Source organism: Argiope bruennichi, chromosome 4 (assembly GCF_947563725.1).
Source record: "Argiope bruennichi chromosome 4, qqArgBrue1.1, whole genome shotgun sequence".
NCBI lineage: Eukaryota > Metazoa > Arthropoda > Arachnida > Araneae > Araneidae > Argiope > Argiope bruennichi.
This window is the reverse complement of record NC_079154.1, coordinates 17,963,439-17,985,998: the sequence shown is the minus strand read 5'-3', so window position 1 is coordinate 17,985,998 and position 22,560 is coordinate 17,963,439. Positions and strand designations below refer to the sequence as shown.

Genomic DNA, 22,560 nt, shown 5'->3' with positions numbered 1-22,560 from the left:
TTTTCTTTCTATTGTAAAAGATTGGGGAAAATAAATGAAATGAAGTGAAAACTATTATACCATGCAAATAATCGGAAGAAAACACCGATTATCTTCACGTTCTGCGAATTCCATCTCGCTACTTCTGTGATGGGACTTAGTTGTGAATGCTCAGTCTAAGATTGTGTGAAAGCCATCTATATCCTCTTGCTTTCCATATTACTCTGCAAGACATGCTTATTTATCACTCTCACCATTTAATTTCGTTCTAAAATTGTAGAATAATTGTGTTTCTTTGATTGTTGAATCACTTTAAAGAGCGATAATAATTTAATTGTCGTACCTGGGAAACCTTTAAATGCTATGATTCATTTGAATATATATTGAAAATTATTGAAATAAAATCTTTAAAATATAATTTACTCGAAGCAGTCAATAATAAAAAAAAACAAAATAGAAAATGTTAGAACTATCTGGAAAACAGGAGAAAGATAAATTGAAAAATATATACATTTGCTTTTGCTTTCTCCTTTTATTTTCTTCATTGATTTTGATATATTACATTGATAATTCCCTTTTACGGACAGTAGTTTAAATGTACTGTAAAAAAAACATGTCTTAAGATGCTTTCTATTATTATTTATTGACAAACTCATTATCTACAAAAATTTTAATTAATTAGATTTTTAATATATTGGAATCCAATTTTGAAGTAACACGAGGGTAAATTTGAATGATGATCAGTTATCTAGGGAAACTTTGATCCGGAACCTCACTCTCTAAACTTTCACATCATATTTGCGAAAGAACTTCGACACTTGAAATCAAATTTAACTAGCTCAAGATTCATTTACCTGATGGGCCCGAATCCAAGACTTTACCACCAGACCATCATGGCTTTTCGGTGCATTTCGAATTCGTCTCTTTCAAACTGGGAACTGAAGTGAATACTTCAAAACGGGAAACGGGAATTTGGAAGTTTCGGTTCTTATTTTGAAATTGCCGACGCGTTGTTGGAGATAATTAATAGAGTTTTTTTATTTATTAAATTTTTACTATCTAGTCTGTATTAATTTAATAATGAGTTTTGTAACTCAGAAAGTTTTACTGTGTGCTCTTTGTGAAAAGATAGTATCTGTTGAGGAAGATAATTTTCCTGAAGATTTACATGCTTTACTCTCCAAATATTGTATTCCGCAACTGCACTGGATTTGCAAATCTTGCGAGAAACAAAATAGCTTGAAAAATAGTTTTGGGAAAAGATCCGATCTAGAAGATGACATGAAATTAATAAAGGCAAAATTAGAAAATTTAGAATTTGAAGTGACTGAAATAAAAAAGTTTGTTAATCTGAAATCAAAGGATTATGATTCCGGCTTTGTTAGTAGTTCTGGATTTTCAGGAGAATCTTCGTCTGATATGGTATTGTGTTCAGTTTCAAAACTGTGTAAAAAATTTATATTTAATTCTTATTATTTCTTGGCATATTTTTTCTTTAGGAACTGATCTATATGGGTGAATGGCTAAGTTGGGTATCTTATTCTCTGGTAGCAGGAAAATAATAGTCTTTTTTAAATTTCTTATGTACTTCATCTTTGTTTTCATATTATGCTGATGAAATTAAGGTGGAAGGTGCATATTTAATTAATAAATAATATTTTCCTGCCCACCTCAGCATAATTTAAATTTAATATGCACTCGTATCTTAAAAATTGAAGTAGATCTTTTGAATTACGTATTGTTTATAGTCAGCAAAATTTATGTCCCAAATGTTTATAATATGTAAATTTATATATAATGTTTTCTTGTTCCTGATTCTTATTGTTAAATAGGGACATAATATTTTATTATTTGCTCTAATTATATAGAGTTATAATGCTTATATTATTGGGAGAGAAGACTTATTTTTAAGTTAGGATATTATGAGCAAAAGTAATAAATTGGGATTAAAGGTAAATTTTGATATGTTTGAGTATTTGTTTATTAATTAATAATATCTTCATAATCATGTGATAGATGTTGTTATTCTAGTGTAAGATCCTTTTATAGAATAAATTGCACCTTTTTATGATAACAAGTACAATAAAAGAAAATGTGTGATTGTAATTGTGTTCCTATAAAGTTATATGGATATTTATTCCTAGATAGTGTTGAAAAACATAATCAAAATCAGCATTTTAAACCAAATATGAGTTGATTTATTAAAAAGGAGATATAAAGCAGATTTTATCACAATATAAAGGAAGCCCATTGAATTAAATGAAAATTAAAATAACATATGAAGCATAATGGGAAGTTTCAGTGTAGGTAGACTAATATTTCATTTAAAAGCTGTACAAGGATTTTTTTTTTGGTAAACTTGCAGTTTTTAAACCCTTGGTATGTTGATGAGAATGATATATTAGTTATTTTCTACTCACCTTCAATCAGTTTATTTATCAAACAATTGAAAACATGCTCAAGCCCTAAAAATTGAACTTGCCCAACCCCTAAAAATATTGTATATTGACTTGTATATTAAACATGGTTGAGTGAATTAGTTTTTGATTTCTTGATCATGTAGCTAAAACTCTGTCATCACCAGGCCATAATGAAAACAGAAAGATTGATGGTGACTTACAGTCTTGGTATTTCTATAATGTTTAAATTTTTAGAGACTATAAGATTGCTGCTTATCTTTTTCCTCTGATTTTTTTTTATCACAGTAGTTAGAACATTTTTAAAAAAAAATTATGTGACTGAAATTGTATTTGGAATTCTTTAGATGACTTTTTAATTCCATTTTAAAATTTTTATACCTTAGGAAATTTAATGCTTTTTTTTTATTGAGACTAGAACTTTGATTTCTTATTTTCATAAAATTTTTAATTATTATTAGAATATTTAAATTAATTTTTTTTCTCTTTATTACTTAATAACTCATTTAGCTCTAAAATGAATATATATCTATATTAGTGTTTAAAGAAGAATGTTTTCATAGGAATTTTTAACAATTTAAAACTAGATTAATGAAACTGATTTTTTTTGTATTAAAATATATATTATATATCCTATATTTCAACGTATATGTTATTAATTAAACCATAACTATTCATTTGTATATATTAATTATTCCAGGCAAAATAATTTTATGTTCATTCATATATTTTCAATGAATGATTCTGATTATAAATATCTTATTGAAATTTATGTCAGCATTTCTAAAATATTTATTATTTACTGGTTAGTATGAAATAAAATGTTTCATACAAAATATAAGAAATCAGGATACTTTTAAAACTTAAGAAACAAAAGAACTTTTGTTTATAGAACAAGATTAATACATTTTATTAATCTTGAAATAAATTTAGGTGATATTTCGAAAACTTACCTTTAGGCAACTTCAAAATATTATTTATGTACTACCTAATTAATTTGAGTTTTGATTATTCAATTTTTTAATTACTTTTTTATAGTTAAAAAGAACCTAAGAAAATTTGCAATGTATCTTGAAAAACTTTCAAATGCACAAAATTTAAGTAACAAAAGTTTTTTACAAAGTTCAAAATATTTAATTTTTATTACTTTACAGTATTTTTATTACTAATGGACAGAATATGAACACTGTAAAAATTCAAGAGGAAATATAAGGAAAATCTGAAATAATTGCATTTAGATTATTCTAATTTAGATGATTTATATTTTTATTAAAAATAAGAGAAAAATTTCATGCCAATTATGGATACAGGATAAAAAAGGAAATGCCATTAAATTAATTGGTAATCCATTCATTGCTGGAAATAGCTTTTATATTGTTTATTATCAAATATAATATATATGTTCTCGTTTATATGTAAATAAAATGTTGATAATTTAGAATTAAAAGTTAAATATAATTAAATATTTTAAATTAAGAGTTAGATCTTTTAGTAAATTTTGCATAATTTATTTCTTAGAAATTAATGAAAATTTTCTGTTCTATTTTATTGCAGTGCTTATGCTATATTAACTTTATTTGGCTATTTGCAGGATTATCCAAACACAGAGGGAAATTCAGGCATAAATTTTAGAACCTACAGAAAAGTGGATTGTCATTCTGCAAATTCTGAAGACTTCCAAAGAGTTGAACATTGTTCTTCATCAGAATTGAATTACTCTCAGCATGTGGATTCATGCAGTTCATCAGTAATTCAAGATGATCAGAGATCTATTTCTTCATCATCTTCATTTAGTAGTTTGAAAAGTGTGAAAACTTGTTTTTCTGCAGTACCTCAAGAAAATCGGGTAGTTGATTGCCATTCGCCATTAAGTGCTACAGGATCTTGCAGTGTTATTTCTCATTCAGGTAACTTAAGCTCCGGGTTAGAAGAAGCATCTCCAAAGAAAAAGAAAGAAGCCCATGCATTGATACATCTTATTTCAAATACAAAAATAAAAATTGATGATAAAGAATCAGCAAAAAGCAGTAATATAGTGGATGTTTTCTTGAAATGGATTACACAATTCTTGAAAAAAGATGCTGTATTCAATAGTTTATATTTAAGAGATTACAGAACTGGTAGTTCCTATAATGATCTAAGAATTTCAGATGCTTCTGAATATGATGTTGATATTGTTTTCAAGACTCCATCTGAAATAAATTTAGAGGTAAAAGCTTTAAAAACATATAGCAACATTTACTTTTTTAATATAATATATACATTTAATTTTTAATATAAAATGAAAATTTAATAATAGGAAATCTTAACTAGAAAGAATTAAAGTACCAAATAGAAGTGGATTAGAATAAATATTTAACAACAAATTTTGCATTTCTCTTCAACAATTTATTTCATACGTATTTGTGTTAATCTTAACTTTATATATATAGTCTAATATAATTTTGTAATATTTATGTCTAATATAATCTATGTCTTTATAATATTTATATCCTAATATAATTTTATAATATTTATGGTTGAAACATGAATATTTTTTTCCAGGTTGAATTTTTCAAGGAGATTATGGCTTATGCAAAAATTAAATGGCAAAAAATGGGTGATATTCCTACTAACAAGGCAGATGTTCTGAAATTTTTTGAAAAAAATTCATTGGATGGATATCTTGTACCTTTGAAAATTTCTGCATGGTTTCAACGTCTGATTGATTTATTTTTATCAAGTGATCCTAAAATCCCAGGAATTAAACAGGTAATTTTGTATTTTAATAACATAGGATCTGAAATTGATTGATATTTTAATTGCATAACTTCTTAAAAATTTCTAACATTTTTGGAATATGAAGAAATGTTAATTGGGTTTAGTATTATTTTAATTTATATAGAAGTTGATAAAATGTTGAAGGAAACTAATATATGTGTTGCATTCTGTAAATGAATATTTTTCATTTTGCATTTAGCAGTTATAAAAAAGCTAATGTGATATGAAACTTCAATTATTGTGTGACTGAAAAGCTAATGTGATGTCCTTGCTGAAAGTGTTAAAGTAAGCTTATTTTCAGTTTAAGTAAATTATAGTTTTCTGATTCATTTGATATATTAGATTAGTGTTCCGTTTTACATCTATGTATTAGCTGTTTGGCAATTATCCTTTTTATTTTAAAATTATCAGATAATGAAGGTGACATAAACTGATAACCTTTTCCTATCAATTTTTATACAATGATAGTAGGGAAGCATTAGGCCCTTGACAAATTTTGCTGCGATCAAACCTAAATTCACTGTTGATTTTCAGTGAAATTGTATCTTGAATATGTAATCTTCAAGCCAAATCTAGATATTGTAATTAACATGAAGTTATCTTTGTAATTTAATACTATTATTAAATTTATAAGAAAAAGATCGCTTTATAGTTCATAACATTATACCAGATTCTTTCGATTGACTAGGAATTAAACAAGCACTGTCAAATACAGTAGATAATAATAATTTTAAATTAATTATTTGTTAGTAGTATATGTTGATTTGAGCCTTCAGATATTTATTTTATTGATCTTGCACCTTTGCTGTTTTGTATTGTGTTTTTTTTCAAAATATTCTAAAATTTCTTTATGCATGAGTTTATTAAATAAATAAATGCTGATTAGAACTCCCCCCCCCCATGCTGTTCCATTTAATCATTTTGACTATCATATAATATACTGTATGAATGAATGCTTTGAATGTGCTTACTTCCTGCTTCAAATTTACTTATTCTTCAAATTGACAATTATATATATATATATATACTAGCCGCCTTTGGCGACCAGCCGGTTCGCCAATCTTAATGTTCGTTAAAATTTTAATAATTAAATATTTTATGCAATTCCAACTTTAATAGATTCTTCAGCAAAATATTTTAAAACTTCAAATTTTGAGAGTCATATAATTCACTCATAATATTATAAAGGCCTTCAGTCATAATGTGATATGTATCTCTCTAATTTTCTGTTACCCCTCGTAGAATTTATGCTTTAAATTAAAGTGTAAATGATTAATCTGCGATTAATATAATAATATTTTTTACTGAAACAAAGCATTTTTTTTTAATAATATGATTACTGATAATAGAGTCACTGAGCGTTTAAACATTATGGGCACTAAAGAACATCTTTCTTAATTTATGTAATATCTCAAGAATTTGTCAAAAAAATTTCTCAGATTCATCATGAACAGATCGATTCATTAACAATGTTTCATTTTAAATGCATCAAACACTAAGAAAATAAAATGAATCGTTTAAAATAATCGGTCTAAAAAGGTTTAAAAAAACTACTTAAAAACGATGGACTTAAAACTATAAGCATATACAAAAAAATATATAACTAACATAAATACAATTTAATTACAAAAGCATGCAACTAACCTAAAAATAATTTAAATCATTGAAAACAGGTTTAAAAAAACTACTTAAAAAATGGTGTACTTAAAACTATAAGCATATACAAAAAATATATAACTAACATAAATACAATTTACTTACAAAAGCATGCAACTAACCTAAAAATAATTTAAATCATCCATTGATAGTGGTTGTCATGACAACAATCAGAACAATGCGCATGCGTGAATTTTCTTCACCAGTTAGGTAACGCAAATGCGTGAATTTTTCTACGCCAGTTGGGGTAATGCTATGCAGATTATACATTTTTAATTTCCTTTATTCTGTGTTATTTTAATTCAAAAGTACTTCAGAATGAACATTAAGAAAATAAACAGAAGCGTTTGAAATAATCCACCGAAAAATATTAACCCTAGCCTCATTACTGTTGGGAGAAAAAAACAACTGAGCCTTACTCATTTGGTGGTGGGGAAAATGGAAGATTATTTTGGCGGAAAATTTGGCGTTGGGGAAAATGGAAGATTTTTTTGGCGGGAAAGTTAGTTTTTAATGAATAATTAAAATTCTAATTAAAATTTCAAAAAAAGGGACCCCAGGTGCACATTCCCGACCTCTAAGGTATACATGTACCAAATTTGATAGCTGTATGTCAAATGACCTGGCCTGTAGAGTGCCAACACACACACACACACACACACACACACATTGAGCTTTATTATAAGTATAGATATATTCATTTTAAAAATCTAGAAAATCTTTTTGTAAAAATAATTTAATATTTAATTTTATGAAAAAAACTATCTGTTTTTTAACTATTTAATTTAATTTTTAAGTAAAAAGATATAAATAAATTTAAAATTCAGTGGTATTGATTATAATTTTAAAAATGCTTTGAAAATAGAATTTGCAAAAAGAACTTCTGTTATTGAAACCTGCTGCTTTTGGTGATGAGCTAATTCACCTGGATTAATGGTTGACAAAATTGTTTAGTAGATACTATATGTAACTTGGTCTTAATGTTTTTTTCAGCAAAATATTTTTCAGCTGAAAATTTCAAAAGATTATAATTCTGTAATTTTACTTTGCATTCCCACCTTTTTTTCCCCCCTAATTCCCTGAAACTTTTGAAAAATATGTATACATTTTGCTCTTTCAGTTCTTAATATTATAATCTGATTTCTAGTATGAAACACTGTAAAATTTTGCATTTTTCATGTTAATTGTATTTTGAATATAAATTTAAATATTTTACAGATTCATCTGAAATAGGTAAATATTTCACTTCTTTCCTGAAATCTCCTTTGCCAATAATAATTTGTATTAAGGGCAAAAATTTAATTCCACTATTTTGCATATTTCATTTATAAGTATTCATAATAATTCAGATAAAAAAAAAATTGCTAAATATTTTATGTTAATTTAAGAATCCTTCATTTTTGACAGAAAGTTCATAAGTTTCTTAAAGAAAATAAGGTGTATTTGAAACATAGAGGTGATAATGTTAGCATTCAGACAAAATTTTTATCTGTAAAGATAGTATTTCTTTCTTTAATAGTTTATCTTTAGAATATCCATTAGTTTCTTTTTAGATCTTAAAATTTATAGAAACATGCAATTACTGCTAGCACATTTAGGAAATTTTACTTTATAACATTTTCAATAAAACATACGTTTAGTTTCATTATTTCATTTACAATGATGATTTAATATCTTTCATGGTATAATACAATTCGAATATTTATGATTGAAAAGAAACAACATACTGGAAATAATAAGGAACTTTATTTGCACCAAACTAAATACACAATTATTAATCGGTCAATAATATTTATGTAAACACTTGTATTGGCGAGAAAAAATCATGCCAAGCTTGCAGCCAAGCACTTGCAACACATTCGAGATTAAAATAAAGCAAGTAGCAAAATATAATGTAGTTACATTAGTTTAAATGAAGCTTAATAACAAGTTAGGTAAATTTAATACAATAACTAAACCAAACTATGAAATATTATTCAGTTATAACATCAAAATCACTGAGTGATCGAGGTTACGAAATTTTAAATTGATTTAAAATGGATATAAACAATATGTTTATTGTTCATACCTTTGAAATGATAAAAGGACTATCCTTAAAAGATTTTCGTTTGGATCCAATTGCACAGCAATAGTTAACCATGGATTAAATAAGCTTTAAAATCCAACAGTTAAAAGTGAGAAAAATATAATGGGGAATGGAGCCATTGAAATATTATGTTGGATTGAGAATGCGATTACAGTGAATACAAAATTCGGTCCCAAGGTCACATGATTTTTTCTTATCCTACACCGAAGTAGGTTTGCACTCCCTCTATCAGTATCTCAGCTCTATGATTTATTTGAAAGCAAGTTTGGATTATTTTTTTGTCATAATGTTGGGTTTGCTGATGTTAATAATTATTGCTTTTTATTACAGTTGTTTAACATTCTCTCTTTACCATTAGATTCAAATAAAAATTAAATTCTAAGTGCAAGTTGCAAATATTTATATTTTTTATTTGTAAAATAAAGTAAAAATATAAATAATAACTAGGTATCTGAAAAAAAAAAAAAGTCTTCCGTGCTTTTTTTCAGTTAGAGAAGTTGTGTTAAATTATATTTAAAGATTTTGGAGGTCCTTTTAGGCTTAAGATTTTCACTCATTTTACAAGTAAGAATACTTATAAACAATATTCTATGCTTGATTTTTTAAAAAGTTATCCATGACACCATAGGAATTTCTCCATGTTTAGCCTCTGAATATTGCGAAAAACCAATGGAATTATAATGATTTTTTAACTGTGATGATTTTTTCAAAAAAATATATCACTTCAAAAGCATACCAGTTTTCTGCATAATTTTTTTTTTTTTTTTTTTAAATTTTTAAAGAACTTCTTCTCTACAGGCAGTTTCTAGATAATTAATTTTCTTATTGATTCCATTCTTAAAATTAGAGCAGTGGAAAGTAATTTTATTTTAACTATCATTTGCTTTGACTTATGTATTAAATTAACTAATTTTTTTTATAATGAGAAGTTTGTTCAATTAGTGTAAGCATTAGGATACATTTCTAATGACTTAACTCTCAGCTTAAAATAATCATATATGGTTATATTTTACATTATATATTAGCCTATTATTTTATATACTACTTAATTTTTGTGACTTGTTTAAATATATGCTTTATATTTTGTTAGATAAAAAATCGTCAAAGTGGCCCTGCCAGAACAATTGAAATTGTGACTAATGAAGGTTATGTTTTACACATTGATCTTGTTCCAGTTTTTATTTTCCCATATGATGTTTTAGAAACAACAAAGATAAATGATATACTAGAAAGATATCCTGTCAATAAATCTGTAAGTACATCAACTATTTGATTTATTATTATTATTATTTTTTAAATAAAGTTCTGAGCCATATTAATATTATCCGAGGCAATAAGAAGCATTGGGTAGTGGCTTGATGTGTAAATAACAACTAAAGAAATAAAAAAACAAAATGTAAATTTTGGTTTATTTTTAATTGATTCAAATATATCTTTTAATCTATATTCATAATTTTTATTGCATTCAAAATTAGGTTTTTTAAACCTGTTTCCAGCAATGTGTTTTTGATTGATTTAATTCGCACTGTAATTCTTAGCAATAAACTGACAAAAAAATGTCACCCTTTTCTGTAGAAACCTATACAGCTATACTCATAAAAAATGTCTGAATTGAAGGTACAACAAAACTTAGCTAAATTGCGTGCTCTAATGATGTTTAGATATAATATGATAGATTAATAAACATTAATGACAACTTTCAGTTTGTTTTTCATCTCATGATAGGCAACTTAAAAAAATCTAAAGAATTTTTAAAATTATTTCTTAGATATTCACGATATTTAAACAACTTCATAACTAGTGTAGGTGTTCACTTGAAGTTGATGTTGGCACATAATTAACTGAAATTTTCTGAAAGCCATTAATTTTTTTTGTGCGCATTTCTTTTATATTATGTTACTCTTATTTAGATATTAATTTCTTGTGGTATTTTTAGCATACCAGAAAATTTTTTATGTATTTAAAATTGACTTTTTTTTTGCAAAATTTTGATTTTTTTGTTTTTAATAGACAAATAACTATGAATGACTATGAATTTAATTTGGGTAAAAAAAGATTAAAATGAAATTTAGTAACTGTGTTAGTTGGCGTTGTCAGAATTGATCCATTAGTTTAAATTTTAATAAGCGTGGGATGTTATTATTAGTTAAATTAGTCATGATCTCATTTTATAGATATTACTGTGTTTTTTAAGTTATAGCTTATCTTATCTGTTTTTCTTTTTTAAGAAATAAAATGTAAAATATGACTTCATTTGGCATTCTGTACTTATTTTCCTTGCTCCATGTGGCGTTCTGCTTTTGTTTAGAGTTAATGAAACTTTTGCTTAGTATATAGTATTTGCTTTTTAACAAAATTAATTATTTTAATAATACTTATTTCAAAATGCAGCAATATAAATATTTTAGTAGCCGATGTTTAAAGTATCATTGAATTACATTGATCATATATACTTAGAGCAGGTTAATGCACTTGTATTCAATTTTTTATTTTATTATCTTGTTAATTCTGACTTGCCCTTAAAAATTATCTTCAGTGGCAAATTTCAGAAATAAGAGGATTCAAAAATATTCTGATTTACATAAAGGAGAAAAAAAATGATCTTTGCCTGCATAGTTAAGCTACTTTAATAGTTAGGAAGGAATTTTGAATGTATCTTTTCATTGGATTCTATTCTATATATCAGTCAATAGTATTTAAACAGTTATAAGTTTATAAATAACTTGGAATTCTATTAATTTTATTTATGCATATACTGCTTGGACATGTTGCTATAATGAAATATTTATTATCCAATAAAAGTTGTTACATTAAGTTTGTAATGTCCATTTAATTAGATTTAGGCCCTTTTTCATTTGAATAAAAAAATGCAAGAATTCAACAAATTGTTTCTAAATATAATAACTTCAAAAGGGATATTTACAAAATAAAGAAAGTTGTAATCTAGTTTTACTAACCATCTAAAAAAAATGATTTCGAAAATTATAAATACTATGAATTTTTAATTGTTTAATATGACATAATGCGTATGAGATGTAAAATGAGAAAATGAAATAATATGTATTTGATTTCCAAATTTATTCTATACTATTTGCAGATGTATGGTGCTGAGATTTTTTTTGTAAATGTCATTGTTCTTTTTTTGTGCCAAAAATTTATTTTTGTGTGATATAAGAAAATTTGTATTCTTATTGAAAAAAGAAAATATATATACATATGCTAAGTTAGCTTTTTAAAGGTTAGTGATAAGTGCTTATATACAATCTGCTATGCAAGCTTATTTCAGAGACATGGAAAATTAACCTGGAATAAAAATCATACATATTTTCAGTTTGTTTGTTTGAGGCATATTAGTACACTGTTATTTTAAAGCAATTTCACTGATGAAACATTTAGCAAATTAAAAGAAATGATTAATAATTAATAAGCTTCTTTGTATCATTTCACTAAATTTCATTATCACTTTTAGAAAAAAGTGCAAAGTTAATACTTATTTTAGAGAGTGTAGCAAATTCTCAGAATATGTATATTTAGAGTTTTCCTTGCCAGCATTCAAAATTTCATTGTAATTGACTATGCTTTTTGATATTGACAGTTGCCTTTTACTTTATCTTTCAAATATTAAACAAGAATCTGAAACTTGCATATTGGCAGATATTGGAAATGAGCCATTGAAATTAATGATATAGAGAATGTGATGAATTTTAGTTATCTTATCTAGCTATTGATTAAATTTTCCTTAAGTTTATTCCATTAGGATTTTGAAAAGAATTTCTACTAGAAATTTTATATTTAAAATTTCACATATATTTTTGCTAGTTGAGAATAACTAGTAACATTTCAAAATTTTTTTATAGTATCTACCACTATTCAGTAATATTCTATATTTTGTCACATCATCATTTATATGATTAATACCTGAATAATTTTTAAGTTTTTTTTTTTTTTTTTTTTTTTTGTGTGTGTGTGTGTGTGTTCAGGATTTTCAGGATTTCTTGGTCTGTGAAATGCACTAATTATCTTTTTGAATTTTGTTTTAAAATAAATTATTCAGACATTAAGATACTTAGGAGATTATACTGATGGAAATATAAAATATTTTTGCATATTGCTAATTTAAACACCGTGCAAATTATGAAATATTAATTGTTTTCTCGTGAAATAAAATTGCATTTGGAATTTTTAGTTTCGCAAAATACTGTAGAATCTCTGAAAATATTCAGAAATCAAAAAGGGAAATAACTCTTAAATGATGCAGTAAAACAAATTGTTCCATAAAGATTTTTATAAATAATTTCTTTTTTGTTTCATTAATTAAACTGCTTGAAATATAAGTTTGTATGTATACATATCAGATATTCGCCCTGAATTATTTGAAACTATTTTGGATTTTTACTTGGTGTATTTATCTGGAATTTTTAAATTGGACCTCTATCATCCTTGTAAAATGTAATGTAAACAAAATCCAAGAAAAAGAATGAATCTACATTTTGCAAATCTAAATATTCTGGGTTTGGGGGGGAAAAAAAATCAGAATTTTTTTCAGATTACAGTAATCTTTGTTTTAGATATTTACTGTATTTTCTTCTTATCTTTTAGAAACAATTTTGGTTTTTAGTGCCAAAACAATGTCAAGGTGAAGGCCAATTGTTGGCCTCCGATTGTAAATTGTCTTGGAGAGTTGATTTTCCAGAGGTAGAAAGAAAAGTATTGCATAATAAGCAGTCAGCAAAGCAAGTTATTAGACTTTTAAAGGTAAATATATATACAAAATTTATTTGATTTTTATATAAATATAATTGGTTTGTATATTATCAAATAATTGCTTTCAAGCTTGTTATTAATCTCTTTTAAATCATATTTATTAATTTAAGGTAATTTGGATAAAATAATTTTATGTATTAATTATAATTGTGTGTAATAAATGCCTTTTTCAATACTTGATGCATTTCAATTTTTGAAATTTTCGCCAAAGCAGATTTTGTCTTTCTGCTGACATTTATAAAACTTCTATTTATAACTGTTACCATAACTGTAAATTTAATGATAAATGTGTTTTCTCTAAATGTATTTAACTATTTACAGTTTAGAGTATCATATTAAAATTGTAACTTATTAGAATTAAATCATATTAAAATTAAAACATAGAATTGTAGCAGATTTTTGATAGAGCATCATTCATCAGAACTTCATTATATTCATTTGAGATAATGAGTTTGTATATGAAATTAAGAATAGAGAGTATCTTTAGTCACTGTTTTAGTAGTAAGCTGGAGGTATGGAATAAAAATAATGTTCTGAAATATAAATTCCTTGGGATGGTTCAAGAACGTCTAGAAAGTTTTTTAATTTCATTGACTGAAAGATTTGTTTGAATTAGGCCTGGAAATAAAAGGCAAATATTTGTTTTTAAAAAAATTGTTATAATCCAGATCTTTGGTAATCAACGTGAAATGGAGAGACTTTTAAAAGAGATATATTATACCCAAACAGTGTTTGGTAAATATTTGTAAACAAGTCATTTAAATAATAATAAAAAAAAATGTATAAAATATTTGAAAGAGTGATATCTCAATAATCCAACTCCTCCCGTAGTCCAGTGTTCACAGTAAGGGAAGTTCAGTGAAAAATCATTACATATCAATGTCAGTTACCTATAAGCATATCAATATCAGTAAACTATAAAGTGTTGCTTAGATATTTATTATATATATTATTTTCTGTTTTATTTAGTGCAGTAAACTTAATTTTGCTATTAAAGTATGTTTTTAAATGAAATTATACCTATCAATTCTTTTAATAATCCAACATTCCTCTGGTCCAGATTGCTGTATTACAATTTGTATGATGCTATTCTGAATTTTATTATCTTATTCAAAAGTTTCTGCTTTACTTTTCATGTATAGCTTTTAAGAGATAAAGAAAGATGGAATATTGCTTCTTATTATTTAAAAACATTGATCCTTTGGAGTGTGGATAAAAATCCTGACACAGCATATTGGCAAGGAAATTCTCTATTTGAGAGATATTTGGAGGTAATTTGCAAGCTATCATTCTAGTTATAACATTTATGTAATTATTTAATTTAAAATGTTTTTTTTTTTGTTATTAAGTTTAGTATACTGGTATTTTATGCATTAAAAATGTCATAATTTTACCTTATTTAAATAAAGAAAAAAAAAAATTAGAAATCACAAATTGTTAAAATAATTTACCTTTTTTAATTGAAAATTGAAAGTAATGAATTATGTTAAATATTAGTAAAGCAGATGAATACATTGATAATTTAGAAATAGATCATGAAATAAAAACTTATGTATGTTCATGTATTAAAACATAAGATTTTTCATACTGAAAAGATATCAGGTAGTTTCATTAACATTTGATTATCTGATTTATCATCACGATTTTTAAAAATATTAGGATATAATTTTAATACACTTGTTTTACTAATCTCCACATATTTTTTTCTCTTTGTTCCAATGTATTTTTACTTACTACATGCATCTTTATATACTTGTTTTATCCTGGTTATAAATATTGGCTGTTTTCTAATTTCACTTTATTAAACATCAAACAATGATTAAATATTTTATCGAGTATTGCATTTTGATTCAAAATTCATATTTAGATAAGCACATTAAAGTTTACATAATGTTGTAACAAGTAATTATGTTTGTTTTAGTTACATTTTTCTGTTTTAATTGACTCATTTTCCTCACCATGCTGAGAGTGGTTTTGTATTATCTTGGAAAATTTTGGCAATTAGAAATATTTGTACCATTTTACATAAATCAATATCAGTCATAAGTGGTGTGAAATATTTAATTAACTTTGTAATAATAATTATATTTATGAACTATTTTCATTGAAGATCCTATAAGCCCTTTCATCAGTATACATACATAATATTATTGAATTTCAAATTTATTTTATTGGTATTAACCGTATGTTCTCTCAACATACTTCATTTGTAGTGATAAAATATTATCTAAAATATAAAAAAGTTGATTTAGAAGGAGAGGTAAACAGTTTAGATGCAAATTTAGTGCTCTTTTCTCCTATTTAATAGTTAGGAATTGCTATTTTAATTAAATATATATCTAAATGTTTGAAACTACATTGATAAGATGCAGTAAATTTAACCTTTTCAAGACAGAAAGGGCATTAAAGTACATTCAAGTCTATGCAAATATTAAAAAAAAATCAACCTTGAGAGGGTTTACATGTGATTAGTGTTAGCTGTCATTCTAAAACCTATTTTGGAGCATACAAATTTTTGAACTGATTATAGACATTAAAACTTTGGAAATGTATTTTTCATAAACTTTCACACATACAATTAAATGTAATTCCTTTTAATGAACTTAAAGTATGTTACTTATAATACTCTTCAGATACTGCCTACTAATATCTTGATTGCTATAAATAATAAAAATTTGTAGCTATATAAATGGCAGCGATTATAATTATTAGTTCATTTCATTCACCGACACGTTTTTCATGGCAGATTTCTTTCATTTAAATTTATTAAAAATGCATGTATGAAGTAAAACTGAAATAGGCCTGTAATTTTTAAAGCACCTTTATGTATGATGAAGCGTTTTTTTTTATGCATTTGCATAGATGACTCAACACTGTATTGAATATTTATGCATGTATCAATTTATCTTTTGATTTAAAAGAATTATCTAATAAGCTTGTTTTTGTCTTACAGACAATGAAATTTTTGCAAGAATCTGTAAAGAACCAACACTTGCCTTTCTTTATGGATCCAGCCTATAATCTTTTTCATGCCTTGAATAAAGATGAGTGCAAAAATCTGAGCAATCGTCTTCAACGCATTATTACATCCATTGAAGCAGATCATAATAATTTAAATAATATTTACTCTTAAATGTAAAATCTGTTACACCAGTTTTGAGTAAGTTATCTATCCAGTGGCATAGTATGGGTAAGTGGTACCCAAAGAATGATTAATTTTTTTTTTGTCCCAATTGGATTATTAGTTTCAAATAATGTCCAGGGCATTGAATTATTTTTTAAATCTCTTTATTATTGGTTTTAAAAAGATAATATGAATGTATTAATGTTTTTTTTTTACTCCATAGTGCCTCTATAATTAGTGCCCAAGGTATTATTACCTCCGTTGTTCATTTCTTACTATGTCACTGAATGTATTACATCTGGATTTTTCATTTTTTTATGAGATATTTTTTTACAAAAGTGATCTTAGATGAATATTTTTAACTTATTTTTAAGAAGTCAAGAATTATTGTCAATAAAGAAAATATAATAATGTAAACCTGACAGTTACATAAGTCAGTATTTAAACTATATAGTTGGTAGGAAAATTGAAAATAGAAAGTAATTTTCAGACTGTCTGTGCCTTCAGATTATCTTTTATTTATGATTTGAATAAAGGGCAAGACAGCTTTCATGACTGTTTAGTCAAGCTGAAATGACATTCATTATTGAAGTTAAAGAAGTGTATGTGTACCTTCTGAGTCTCAATTTGTTTATTTTTTTGGAAGCAGAGGCATCTTTTCTTTAATTTTTTTGGAAGCAGAGGCATTTTTTGCAATCCTAATATGAAGAATCAAAGAATGAATTTGAATATGTTACTTTTTGCATTTATTATAATGCTTTATGCTAAAGCTCATTTAAGTAAATTGCAGGATGAAGCTATGATATCAGTTAACAATGAATGCTTATTTAGATTATACTGTCATTTTTTGTCAAAAATATAATATTTGACAATTTGTATTGAATTTGTAACCAAATTATTCCTGTCTTGCGATATCTTGAAATTGTGGAAAAATATCCACCGAAATTGCTTCATTTCTAATTAAAAATAAATGAATTTTTGCATTAGTTTTATATTGTAAAAATGTCCCGTGATTAAAAGGAGATATTATTGTTTTCATGGAGATACGTTGTTGAAGTTTGAAAATATGAAAATCTTACCTTAAAAAAATCATTGAAAAAGCTCATTTAACTGACATTTTATTTCATTTTATTATAAGTTAAAAACTGCTAGTTACATTTTAATTATTTTGTAATTGTAAGGTTTATCTGCACAGTTTTTATTGCTATTTCTCATTAAATAGCTATTTGTTGATTTCACATCGTTTAAACTTAGCCATATTTGGTAATGTGTTAGTTTACCAGAATTATAAGTTGCAAAAAATTTCAATTAAATATTTCATGTAAATCAGTCTCAGCAAATTATTTTCAAACTGCAACTTTTGACATTCTGACATGCATATATAATAAAATACTATTTTAGGAATCTGTTACTTTCTTCTGTTTTTTACTGTGCTGTGCATTTCTCTGATGTTTTGTATATATATATTCGATTATATCATTCTAAAGAGCAACAGTGTTTAAAAATGCATGTCCTTTTTCACAAATTTTTTTCTCTTATTTCTTGATTTTGAAGTTAAATTATAAATGTGAGTACAAAAAAATTCCATTATAAGCATACTTTCTGTTGAAATTTACTCAACATGAAAAAAATTAGCTGATTCTTCATATCTGGGTTATAAACAATTGAAAAAAAAAAAATCAAAATTTTCATGGCGACAATGAAAATGATTTAAGTTTGATTTCAACAATGAAATACATTGTTACAAATTATGCTTAAAACATTTTTTAAAGATTAATTTAAATTATAAAAAAAATTATAATACTGCAAAAAAAAAAAAAAAAAAACTGATGTAATTAAAGAATTTGAATTATATGATAATGTAAATATAATTTTTGTGTTGTAATATTTCCAAAAGTTGAAAATATTTAAATATAAATGGCATAAAGGCATAAAAGTTTCGACTATTTTTGAATTAGTTAAAATTTTAAAAAATCATTTTCAGGCGCACTTTATTGCTCTCCATAGTATAAAGTACCTGGTATGACTATTCTAGGTCAAATGGCCTGTAGAGAACATATACACATACATATTCATACATGTATTATTAGTAGAGATAAAAATTGGGCATTTTAATAACATAATTAATTAGCTACAATTAGTATGCCTTTGCTTTCTATTTGCACAGTAAAACGAAATTTAAGAATGTGCCATATTTTAACATACAGATATTTTTAATAAAGAAAATTTTTTAGCAGAGTTAAATAAAAATTTTCTATGTTCTGTGATATAAAATCTTTTAACTATATTGACATTTAGAATTTTTTGATATTAAAAATGATATTTAAGATGAAATGTACTTATATTACGATTTTGATTGGTTTTAGTTGAAATGTAATATTATTACTTTGATTTGTTTTATTTATAATTTTCACCTTGTTGAGTAATTCATTGCTCAAAAACTATTATTTTTTATGAAAGTTTTAAAAAAAATATTTCTGTGATGTTTACTTTTATTTTCTCTGTGTTTTTTCCTCCTGATATGATTAAATTGATTAATTTCATAATCTTGTGTTATGAATGAATTATTTGTTTTATATATATAAGAAATTTGTTTTATATATGTAAGAAATCTTGAATATTTATATTATTTCTTCAATGATATTATATTTCTTTTACATTTGCATAGAAATCTGAAAGATCCTGTTATTAACTATACCTAAGCATTATCTCCTTTTTATGAAAACACAACATTTATAAGATGATTTCTTATAAAATTTTTAATTTTAGCCTAACCCACCTTAAAAGCATATAGGAAGGAATTCCTGCTAACTTTTAAAAAAATCATTACTAAGTTTTAGAATCTATTTTGCATGGATATACATTTTTTTTCTCTTGATGTATTTTTATAGAAATGCTCATTTTTTTTGTAACACCCACCCACACACACACAATAATATGTATAGTCTACATATGCAATGTATTATAAATTTGAACTGTATAAGTGTTGGTTGAAGTAACAAATTTTGATATTTATAAATGTTTAGAAATCATGATATACATGACAATTATTATTTAAGCATTTATTTAAAATGAAAAAGTTTAGTGGCATATAAAAAATTAAAAATCAGTTTGCATATACTTGGCTGAAAAAGCAGGTTTATTTATGTTTGTTAAATGTTGATGATAATATTTAAATATTATTAATAATTTTAATGATATTTTTATAATTTATTGTTTTCTTCCTGTATATATATATATATATATATATATATATATATAATATCCTATTTGCTCCCAGCGCAATCTATGTACTTTTCATGTTATAAATATACTTTTTCTTCATTCTTAGAAGAAAATCGGATCTCTAGTGGGAAAAGTTATATATATATATTTTAAATCATGGATTGCCTGATTTTGTTACTTTTTTTAAAACTCATTTATTTGATTTTGGAATGTTTTCTAATGGATATACTTTATAACATTTGTTACCACTGTTTTCTTGTTTTTTTTGCTTGCTGCTACAGTTTCTTCTTTGTTTTCAATCTCTATTTTTATTGTATTTTAAATGTCTGATATGTCAAAGCTTTTAATGTTTTATTGCTTTTAATTTATCCATATTTAACTGTTCCACAATTAATCACATAACTATGAATTCTTAAGAAGGAAAGTATAAGTAAGAATATTTTAATTTGAAAAACATTCTTAGAAATAACTTAAATAGTGCAGTTTGCATTAAAATTTCATCATTTTATATATAGGAAATTCTGTAAAATTTTTTGTGATACTGAGATATGGAAAATGTTCAAATTTTACCTCACAAACTGTGAAGATAGAGAGAAATAAATTTTAGGCCTGCTTAAAAATATTGTTTCTTTGGTTTTTTTAGTAAGCATTCATTGCTGAAATTTGGAAAAAGTGAAAAACAAATTTTAATACAATAGAATTATAATTTTCCAAATTTATTTGGGCTATAAATCACTTGGGATAATCAGATGGTTAATAGATTTTTTAGTCATGACTTTCTTTTGATAAGTTTTTCTAAATTTATTATTTATATACATTTGAAATTTTAAAAATAAATCCCCAAATATTACTTCATATTGACATTTTAACAAACTGTTGTATCAGTTATGACACTTTTTTACATACAGTTTTTGAGACGTTGTTTTCTTAAAAGGATTCACAAATGATTCTGATTTTTGCTGTATCCTATACGGTTTTTCAAAGAATGTTCTCAAAAGAATACTCCCACCATTCTCCAAAATTGTTCATTATTTAAGTGCTTAAAGAATAGAACTTAGTTTGTATTTCTTTTTTTTTCTTTATATAACTTTTTGAGATCATCTTCCATTTTATATTTCTTTGCATCATGAAAATTGGTTTAAATAGCATTTTTGATAACTTTTTTTGAAAAATTCTGCAATTGTACTTAAAGAATGAAAAATACAGCTTGATTTTCTTGTACTGGTTCAGAACAAAGATTCTGATTGATAGAGGTCCAGATAATCGATTTTATTTAACAAAATGCAAACTAAATAAAAAAAAATTTCTTAAACATTTTTTGTAGTAATTATTTTTTATTTTAAATATTATTCTATGAAATATTAACGACTAATGCTGAATTTATTGATTGTGCCTTGATTTATCAATTGTAATGAATGTAATTTTCAAGTGATGTTTTGCTTTTGTGAGCCTTGTATAAACAAATAAATTTTTGTTGAATAATATAAAATTTGTAAATTTTATTGTTTTTTTATTGTTATTAATATATTCTGTTATATATTCCTTTGCATTTTAAAAATGTATTCCAAATATCATTTTTGATACCATTTTTTGAAAAATTCTATGATTGTATTAAATGATGAAAAATACAATTCAATTTTCTTGTACTGAACAGAGATTTTGATTGATAGAGAGTCATATAATCAAGGTTTTACTTAATACAATGTCAACTGAATAGAATGTTCCTAAAATTTCTTACTATAGTCATTTGCACTTTTTAAGTATTTTCTACCAAATGTTGATAACTGTAAAGTGGGATTGTGTAATTGTGCTTTGTTTCTGCATGTAATTTTGGTTTTATTGAGAATCCTTTATAAATAAATTTTTGTTGCATATTATGATACTTGCATATAATTGAAATTATTTATATATTCTTTTACATAGCAAAATATGCCTAACTAAAATTCTGTAAGTAGGAAAAATCTTATATTTTTCTGCTTTCCCCTTCTCCAACTTTAGAATGCTAGATAGTTATAATTTATTTTCTAATATTTATTCTGTATATATATATTTCAACATACTTTTATAAAGTTATGTGCAAAAGATATAATTGTATAGAAGAGATTCTGCCTTTGAAATTGCTACTTTTACAAGTATAGAATGTAGCTGTAAAATGCAAATAGGTGTATTTAATCATGCTATTAGAGTTACAGATTCATGCACAACAAAATGAGTAAGCATAGTGTTTGTATTAATTGGTCCATAATTACCTAATACAACCAACAGAACCATGTTCATTACTGAAAAATAAGACCAGCTTTAGAATTTAATATCTGAAGCAAGCATCTGTTTTGGTGCCTCCTACCCCTTATTCTTTCAGTTGATTAATTTTCCAGAAGTTCATATAATAATCACCAATATCATCCAAGGTTATTGAATTCACCTAGGCTGTTCAGGTGTGAGCGATTGGAGAAATAGGATTAGTCGCCATGTGTAAGTGGGGGAAAAAAATTTGTTGAACATTCTAGGGCTCTCATTTCCAGAAACAAAATGATTATCCAGCTTTCTTT

General features: G+C 25.0%; 1 protein-coding gene across 1 annotated transcript; it reads left to right on the top strand.

The window, feature by feature from the left end:
- Positions 1 to 959: 959 nt before the first annotated feature.
- LOC129967156 (cyclic GMP-AMP synthase-like receptor 1) lies at positions 960 to 19,063 on the top strand. Its single transcript, XM_056081855.1, has 7 exons — positions 960 to 1,401; positions 3,988 to 4,605; positions 4,941 to 5,147; positions 9,989 to 10,150; positions 13,498 to 13,653; positions 14,805 to 14,933; positions 16,616 to 19,063. The coding sequence occupies exons 1-7, from the start codon at positions 1,060 to 1,062 to the stop codon at positions 16,793 to 16,795; spliced, it is 1,794 nt and encodes a 597-aa protein (XP_055937830.1). The 5' UTR covers positions 960 to 1,059; the 3' UTR covers positions 16,796 to 19,063.
- The last annotated feature ends 3,497 nt before the right edge of the window (positions 19,064 to 22,560 follow it).